We start from the raw sequence: 9,570 nt of genomic DNA, 5'->3' as shown, positions 1-9,570 counted from the left end.
TGTATATATATATATATATACATATATATATACTTCACTGGTTTTGCTTCTCTCGAGAACCCAGCCTAAGACAACAAGATTGTTGTTGTTTTATGCCATTAAGAGTCGATTCCACCTCATAGAGACCCCATAAGACAGAGTAGAACTGCCCCATATAGTTTCCAGAGCTATAATCTTTACGGAAGTAGATTGCCACATCTTTCTCCCATGGAGCAGCTGGTGGATTCAAACCACCAAACTTTAGGTCAGCAACTGAGCTCTTAAAACCATGGTGCCACCAGGGCTCCTTCTTGACCAGGTTAGGCTTAGCGAATCTTAATCAATGGGAATGTACCCCAGTTAAAGAACCTACAAGCCAGACCTCCTATCTACCTACCTAGAGGGCAGGCACCCTGAAGACCATATCTCTCTGCAGACTCTTAGCTTAGTGTGGACATCCTAGATGGGATTTGAGTTGTGCAATTAAGGCCGACTGGAGTGTCTTACTGGATGGGGGAAGAGACTTGGGTTCACCTGTTCAACACGCTGTATCTACTTTCCTCAGTTTCAGTCTGGAGGATCAGGGCTTGAGCACCTCTGAAAACCTAGAGCAAAGCTTCTCCAAACCTAAAGGCAAATACCAATCCCCTGGGGATCTTGTTAAAATTCATATTCTGATTCATAGGTCTGAGGTGGGGGCTGAGCCCCCGACATTGGCAGTGTTGCTGGTCTGAGAACCACACTCTGAGTAGACGACTGGAGGGAAAGATGACGCTAGAACAGGAGGGGTTGATTTCATGTTCCCTCTGAACTCCTGCTGTGGACACAAGGAAGGAGAAAAGAGGAGTCACAGTTCCTGTCCTTCCTGCTCACCTCCTCCTAGACTGAACGCATCCCTGACACTTGACATTTATTTTTAACTGCCAGCAGCTTTGATTAACTGGTATCTGCTCTTCAGACACCCGCTGGCAGGATAAACTGGGGGAAAGGAGCACCTGACCCAGATCGGAGAAATCCCAGGCAGGAAGGCAAGCTCTTGGGGGTTCACCGCTTCCCCTTTGCTGGGATGGCTTAAAAACCTCTTGCCTGGCAAAGTGCTAACCTTGCTAATGGCCTCAAGCCACCCACAACCCTTTGCAGCTGCAGCCTTAGTGGCAATGAACTGCAGAACGGAAGTTGCCCCTTTTGTCGAGGGCCTGATATTTCCATCAATTTGTTGACCCTGAGAGTGCTGTAGGGACCTTAGTCTTGCTTCTGTGTTCCTGCAGCTGTTGGAGCTCTGACTTGACGCAGATGTTCTGCTCAGCAGATTTCTGAGTGAGAGCTGTGGGCACTGGGGCAGTCTTCCAGAGTGGGGTTGGTCTCCCCACCCAGAGGTGAGATTGCTCCTGCTCCTCAAGACTACTCCCAGGAAAGCAGAGGCCCAGGAGGTGAGTGACCAAGCACCAAGGACACCTTTGATCACCATCTCATGCGGTCTCACCTCCATTGGTCCTAGGGCCTTCTGTGGAGTTGCCAGTGTGATAAAGCATGGCTTATCCAGGGGCATGCTCAGTCAAAACAAACACTAAACTCTTAAGAATCAGTGTAGGTTTCATTGGAGAAGAAGCCTAAGTGCTAGTCTGACTCTACCACTTCCTGTGTGGCCTTGTACTAGACATCTCTGGTTCTTAGTTCCCTCATCTGTAAAACAGGACAATGTTAGTAACTACCCGGCGTCCCTGGGTGGTGCAAAGGGTTAATGAGCTTGGCTTATAACCAACAAGTTGGAGGTTCAAGTCCACCCAGAGGCATCTCAGAAGAACGGTCTGGCAATCTAATTCTGAAAAATCAGTCATTGAAAATCTAATGGAGCGCAGTTCTACTCTGACATACATAGGGTTACCATGAGTTGGAGTCGACTTGACGGCAACCAGTTATGGTAGCACCTACTTACCACACAGGGCTGCTGTGATGTGAGATAATGTACAGAGCGCAATAAGGGCATAGTGAGGGCTCAGTCAAAGTTTCTGTTTTAATATACGGGGTGCAGGAAGTGGCAGGGTTAGTCTATTCACCAGAAGGTGGAAGCCCACAGAAATCAGGTTGTAGTGGAATCAAGCCGGCATCCAGGATACAAGCACAGACTTCACCTGCGGATGGGTCTGCCCTCTGCCTGCCACAGATGCTGGGGACAGGATGTAGGAGTCAGAGCTGCTGGCCTTTGAGGACTGCAGGAAGGGAAGAGGAGGCCATGCAAGGTCAGAGGACACTCTTGCCGGGTGTCATTTAGGGCAGTCAGGGAGTGGTGGGGTCTCTAACTACAGGAAAGAAGCAGCAACATTGGGAAGAGCTCCCAGCTGACTCCCTCCAGCCCCTAAGCCTCAGGTTCTCTGTGTCAGGCCTGAAGAGGCCCCCATGTCTGCTGAATTCACAGTCTCCTCACCTAGCTTGACAACCCTCCAACCAGCTAGTTTCAGCAGTGCAGTGTGCAGCTTCCTTTAATGCTTCCAAGCAGCAAAAGCTCGTCAGGAGTTCTGTGGATGGCTCCTCCTTCTGCCTGTACCATAGGCAGCCCACTGCCTCCCACAGGTCCCACCATGACCCACGACAGGGCATGCTCCTGGCCCTAAACACGGTGCTGGTTGCCAGGGCCCACGAGACCTCCTGTGACGGCAGTTACACGTTCTTCCTCTAGATGGTTTGGAACAGAGGGCCAAGGGACACCACACTCCAAACACATGACGAATGTTAATTAAATGAAGGTTTATTTCAAAATTAGTCTTAGAGTGTAAACTGAGATTAAGGGCTGGAGCCAGACTACATAATGAGTGGTGAAGGGATCTGCCCTCTCCCAGCATAGGTGGAGGGGAGGTACCATCACCAGCCCCGCCCCTCGGTCATGCATCCAATGGTTACTAGGACTAGAAGCCAACAGCAAAGGACCACGCGCTGCTCATATTTAATTCAGGTTAAGCTATACAAGTTTAAATACACGTTGGAGGTTACGTGGCATCATGCAGTCCCTGTGATGGAATGAACGCTTGCTCCGCGACCTCCTCCAAAGAGCAAGGTTAGGTAGGACAGAGCACTGAAAGAGAAGACGGAAGAGAGGTCAGAGCGCAGTCACAGGTCAGCAGCTGTCAGCCCAGTGTGGCCTGGCAGAGAGCACGTGGCTTCTCTCCAGTGTTCTGTGCAAAGAACTGCCTCCTACACCAAGGGGGAAATTGCAGTCATGTGCTGGGTCCAGAAGGAGAAAGAGACCATGGTAGGTGGGTTGTTCAGCGTGAGGGTTAAGTGTGCAGTCTCTAGGTTCAAATCTTGGATCTGACTATTGCTAACTCTAAGAACTTCGGGAAATTCCTTAGCCACCGAGCATGTTTCTTTCTTCGTCTCTACAATAAAATGTGCCTGTGCTGACCTCAAAAGGTTGTAGAGAAGCATATAGAAAGTGCTCAATAAACGTGAACTATTATTGATAAATTCATCGGCATTTCAATGGATCATGAGGAATAAAGTCTAGCCCTCAGGCACCCAGACTTCTTTGAAATTCTCCTTTGAGAAATGTGCTGTTCTTTTAAAATCTTTTAAGAGTCCAATTCTGGGCAATGTTTCACCTAAAATCCTCCTGCTGAAATATAAGATTAATCTGTCTGATGTTCATGGAAGCAATATAGCTTGGAGGTTCCTAACTGAGGTCCACTAACCTCCTGGGACTATCCAAAGTTTTGTGGACATGTGGAGCAAACCCTAATAAAAGAATGAACCTAGAGAGTGAATGATCACCAGTGGTTATTAACAGCTCAAAAAGAAAGACTATCAGACCATAGACGTCTCCCAGTGGAAGCTCATGGCCATGTAGTGCTTCTCAAAAAATTAGAGGCTGAACCTAAGCTAGCCTCTAGCTCTCTCAGCTATAAGGAAATACAGGAGGTGGAAGACTATATTAAATTACACCATGGGGATGCAATTAGTAAAATGCAGAATGAGGAAATTCTATGGTACAAATGACCTGATTTCTCCAACAAATAAATTTCAAGGAATGAGAGACAGCGAGGAAAGGGCAGCCTATATATATGAGAAGAGACTTTAGACTTATTATCCACTTGCAATGTATAGACAGTCTTTGGATTCTGATTCAAACATAAACTTAAAAAAAATTATGGGAGAATTTGAACACTGATGGGATATTCAATGATATTAAGAAATTCTTGATTTTTTTAGTTGTGATCATGGTATCGTGGTTATGTTCTTTAAAGAGTTCTAATGTCCTAGAAACGTATACTGAAATATTTATGTATGAAAAAATATGATGACTGGGATTTGCTTCAAAATGATAAGAAGGAGAAATGTTGGGTAGGGTTATAAATGAAACAAAATTGGCTGTGAGTTAATAATTGTTGAAGCTGGATGATAAGTATGTCAGACTTCATTATACCCCTCATTCTACTTTTGTATATATTAAAATTTTCCCTAATAAAAGGTTTTTAAAAAAGGTGGTTATGAAAGAATGTAGCTAAGCATGACTACAGTTTTAAGTACTTGAAAAGCATTCAGGTTTTCCTTAGGCTTTGTTTTTCCCAAGCAAATAGCCCAAACTCCACTGAATTTTTACAGGGAGTCCTTTGTTGGTTTGGCCACTCCACATGTGGAGCCACAGTGGTGATTTGGGGGAGATGGAATCTCCTTTTCAGGCCTCCTAGCACCATTCAGGGGCGCTGGTGGAGCAGTGGTTAAGAGCTCAGCTGCTAAACAAAAGGTCAATAGTTCAAATCCACCAGCCACCCCTTGGAAACTCTACAGGGCAGCTCTACTCAGCCCTATAGGGTTATTATGAGTCGCAGTCAACTCATCAGCAACGGGTTTAGCACCTCCAGCTGCAAAAACCATTCTTGTGAGGGCCTCACAATTGTCCCCTGAGTTCTCTGCTCCCTGACCCCAATCTGGCCTGACTTAGATGCTTTCAGAAGGCTCAGATTGGGTTCCACACCTGGAGCAGGAATGCCAGGGAGGGGTCCTATAGGGCCCGGGGCTGCCCTTACCTTTTAAAATGTAGTCCGTTAGCAAAGTAGGAACCTTCTCATTGTCCTCCTTCATTGCAAAGAGAACTAGGGAAGGAGAGAGAGAGATAGGTCAAGACATCATTAGGGCAGAAAGCTCACTTCTAGGGCAAACAAGCTACCAGCCCAAAGTAAGTGAGAAATGATTCAAGGAAACCAGTTATTTGTTGAGTACTGTACTACCTAAAGTCTAGAAGCTTCTGTCAAGAGTCAGCATGTGATGGAGGAGTGAACATCAAAAGAGCCACAGTGGCTGTCTCTGGGGAGTGGGTCTGTCAGTGACTTTATTTTTTCTTTTTAAACTATTTTATTTTTTGCTCATCTATTATTTCCATATGATCTATTAAGCATGCATCTTTAATAATCATAAAAATAAATAAAGCAGTTAAAAAGATCACTTTCAGATGCAGTCGATCTAACCATTAAGGATAACAGTTGTCACATCACTGAATCACAAATAAAACTACCTTTAAAGATGTTCTATTGATAGAAACAGACATTTTTAGAAAATATCTCACCTCAAATTCATTATTAACAAAGGAATTTAATTTAACAAATATTTATGTTGTTAAATTCTACATCGTGTACAGTGCTAGAATTTGTGGAATTTGTTTGTAATATCAAAAAATGGAGGGTGGTGGTAGTGTCTGTCAATAGATCTCTTAAAATGGCGGTACATCTATTCAAGGCAGTCCTATAGGTGTATTTAAAAATTGAGCGGAACAAACTATCAATCGCTCATAAGCAAGTTCAAGCTGAAGCTGAAAAAATTTAAAATAAGTCCACAAGAGCCAAAGTACGACCTTGAGTACATCCCACCTGAATTTAGAGACCATCTCAAGAATAAATTTGATGGTTTGAACACTAATGACCTAAGACCAGATGGGTTGTCAGGGACATCATACATGAAGGAAGCAAAAGGTCATTAAAAGGCAGGAAAGAAAGAAAAGACTAAACTGGATGTCAGAAGAGACTCTGAAACTTGCTCTTGAACATACTGCTAAAGTGAATGGAGGAAATGATGAAGTAAAAGAGCTGAACAGAAAATTTCAAAGGGTGGCTCAAGAAGACAAATTAAAGTATTATAATGAAATATGCAAAGAGCTAGAGTTAGAAAACCAAAAGGGAAGAACACACTCAGCATTTCTCAAGCTGAAAGAGCTGAAGAAAAAATCTATGCCTTGAGTTGCGATACCGAAGGGTTCTATGGACAAAATATTGACTGACATGGGAAGCATCAAAAGAAGATAGAAGGAATACACAGTCATTGTACCAAAAAGAATAGGTGGATGTTCAGCCATTTCAGGAGGCAGCATACGATCAAGAACTGATGGTACCGAAGGAAGAAGTCCAAGTTGCACTGAAGGCATCTCTGAAAAACAAGGCTCCAGGAATAGATGGAATACCAATTGAGATGTTTCAACGAATGGACACAGTGCTGGAAGTGCTATGCCAAGAAATCTGGAAGATAGCTACCTGGCCAACCGACTGGAAGGGATCCGTATTTGTGCCCAGTCCAAAGAAAGGTGATTCAATAGAATGTGGAAATTATCGAATAATATCATTAACATCACACTCAAGTAAAATTTTGCTGAAAATAATTCAAAAACAACTGGAAACTGCCAGAAGTTCAAGTCAGATTCAGAAGAGGATGTGGAACAAGGGATATCATTGCTGATGTCATATGGATCTTGGCTGAAAGCAGAGAATACCAGAAAGATGTTTAACTGTGTTTTATTGACTGTGCAAAGGCATTGACTGTGTGGATCATAACAAATTATGGATAACATTGCAAAGAATTGGAATTTCAGAATAATTAATTGTGCTCATGAGGAAACTGTACACAGGCCAAGAGGCAGTCATTCAAACAGAACAAGGGGATACTGCATGGTTTAAAGTCAGCAAAGTTGTGTGTCAGGGTTGTATCCTTTCACCATACTTACTCAATCTGTCTGCTGAGCAAATAATCTGAGAAGCTGGACTATATGAAGAAGAAAGAGGCATCAGGATTGGAGGAAGACTCATTAGCAACCTGCAATATGCAGATGACACAACCTTGCTTGCTGAAAGCGAAGAGAACTTGAAACACTTATTGAGGAAGATCAAAGACTACAGCCTTCAGTAGGGATTATACCTCAACATAAAGAAAAAAATCCTCACAACTGGACCAATAAGCAACATCATGATAAACAGAGACAATATTGAAGTTCTCGAGGATTTCGTTTTACTTGGATCCACAATTAATGCCCATGGAAGCAGCAGTCAAGAAATTAGTGTATTTCATTAGGCAAATCTGCTGCAAAGGATCTCTTTAAAGTGTTAAAAAGCAAAGATATCATTGTCAGGATTTAGGTGTGCTTGACCCAAGCCATGTTATTTTCAATTGCCTCATATGCATGCGAAAGCTGGGCAGTGAATAAAGAAGACCGAAGAAGAATTGATGTCTTTGAATTACGGTGTTGGTGAAGAATACTGAATATACCATGGACTGCCAGAAGAACAAACAAATCTGTCTTGAAGGCAGTACAACCAGAGTGCTCCTTAGAAGTGAGGATGGCGAGACTACATCTCATGTACTTTGGACATGTTATCGGGGGGACCAGTCCCTGGAGAAGGACATCATGCTTGGTAAAGTAGAGGGTCAGTGAAAAAGAGGAAGACCCTCAACCAGCTGGACTGAAACAGTGGCTGCAACAGTGGGCTCAAGCCTAACAACGATTGTGAGTATGGCGCAGGACCAGGCAGTATTTTGGTCGTTCTGTTGTACATGGGGTCGCTGTGAGTCAGAACCGACTTAACAGCACCTAACAACAACAACATGTATATGTATGTATATATATGCAAGATGTACTTATTAGGTAAAATAAAGAAGGTTGCAGAACATTATGCATTATATTTTTAACAAATAAATACATTCTAATAGTCATAGGAAAAAATCTGGAAGAGTGTGCATTAAACTGTTAAAAGTGATTATCTCTGAGTGTAAACCTATGAGGGACTTGCCTTTCTACATTATATTTTTATAGCGTCCGACTTTCTTCAATGAGCATGTATTACTTTAGTAAGCAGATAAAACAATAAAGATCAGCTGGCACTGAAAGCTAGGGTCAGGAGGCAACCGTGATGGGAGGGGGACCCCCTAACCATTCCATGTCCTTGCCCCCCACTGATGCTCTCACCTAGTTTCAAGGCAGGACAATGAGACTTGAATCAAAGCATCAGGAGTGGGTGGAGAACACAGCCTGACAGTGGAGGCGATAATAATTTTTTTTCACTTTTTCATATTTTCCAAGTGTCCTAAATGATAGCCACATTCTAGCTACAATTTTTTTAAATGAACTTGAAAAACGCAGATGAACCCACTCAGAATAAAAGCAAGTCTCTCTCAATTAAAATGAGAGGATTTCACACCGGATTCCTGAATGGGTACCTGTAATAGATAGATAGCTCTTCCTTTTTTTAAGCTCATGAGACAGTACTTTGTGTATAAAACCTCTGTAATTATTTATTTATATTATTTTCCGAATGCTTACTACTTGTGAAAATACAAACACCTGTACACATCAGTTGGTTTCTATCTGCTCCCTTTAAAAGATATTAGTGCAGATCTGTGCAAATAAAGGAGTTTCAAGTGAGTTAAGGGGAAGCGAATGCATTTTGAATTTAAAACCTCAGTGTCAAGGACGCAGCGTCCTGAACATCTACTGATGCAGCAGGATTTCCGTTCTCCAAAACGATTCCAGTGAAAACACCCGGTCACCCATGGCACTAGGTCCTCGGCTCCTCTGCCCTTCCCCTGGGGATCCGACAGCCCTGGACCTTCCTTCCCTCCAGGTGCAGTGCTGCAGTGGGCCAGGCGCCCTGTGTGTGTCACTTTCTGCAATGTGCAGTTGTCAGGGAGACGGGAGCTCTCCTGAGTCACTAAGCCTACCGCCACCTCTCGGTCCAGGGTTTTTCTCTTCCTAAAAGAGCTGAGCTGACACTGATGGCTGACACCAAGCGTCCCTGACCCTCTGGGGTAGTAATGTCTGATGTCTATAAGAGATGTCACCCATAAACAGCTCTTTATTGCACACCGCTTTCTGCCACAGCTCAGAAGGTTTGTTAACATTTGACAGTAGAGCCAAAGCAAAGGAGAGGAGAAGGCGATCATGTCCTGAAAGGAAAACGAGACTCTATTCTCTCTAATCAGCCTCACCCCACCTCACCCATCCTTACTATCGAGCCTGTGACTTCTCCTCAAAGCCAGAGCCACTCCCAATGGGCCAAGCTCAGCTTCTGAGGCAAAAGCCCAGGCCAGGCCAATTCAAGAAAAGCAGAACTGGAGAGGTGTGGTCAACACGGCAGAGTACTTAGACGCTTCCTATATCCCTCTTACAACAAAGACCTGGAGAAACAAGTGATTTGATTCTATGTGAACATCTGGCAGCCCTGAACAAGGCAAGGTTAGGAAATCCATCTGAGTCATACAGGAGAGGAAGACCGTTTGGAAGAGGTGAGGAGCACTAGAGCCGCAGCGGTGAAACTGCAGAGACACAGCCACGCTGGTCCG

At 43.9% G+C, this 9,570-nt stretch overlaps 1 protein-coding gene across 1 annotated transcript in view; it reads right to left on the bottom strand.

Annotated features, from left to right (window-relative positions):
• Positions 1-2,704: 2,704 nt before the first annotated feature.
• The window catches only part of FEZ1 (fasciculation and elongation protein zeta 1), a 52,771-nt gene continuing 45,905 nt past the window's right edge, over positions 2,705-9,570 (bottom strand). The window contains exons 9-10 of the mRNA XM_004379356.1: positions 5,001-5,066; positions 2,705-3,049 (exon numbers count right to left, since the gene is read on the bottom strand). Of these exons, the coding sequence (XP_004379413.1) occupies positions 3,033-3,049; positions 5,001-5,066 (83 nt within the window). The 3' untranslated portion in view covers positions 2,705-3,032. The remainder of the gene's footprint in view (positions 3,050-5,000; positions 5,067-9,570) is intronic.

The sequence above is a fragment of the Trichechus manatus genome, unplaced genomic scaffold (assembly GCF_000243295.1).
Source record: "Trichechus manatus latirostris isolate Lorelei unplaced genomic scaffold, TriManLat1.0 scaffold00064, whole genome shotgun sequence".
NCBI classification, from domain to species: Eukaryota; Metazoa; Chordata; class Mammalia; order Sirenia; family Trichechidae; genus Trichechus; species Trichechus manatus.
Note: the sequence above shows the minus strand (reverse complement) of the source record. Positions and strands in the feature narration are given on the sequence as shown.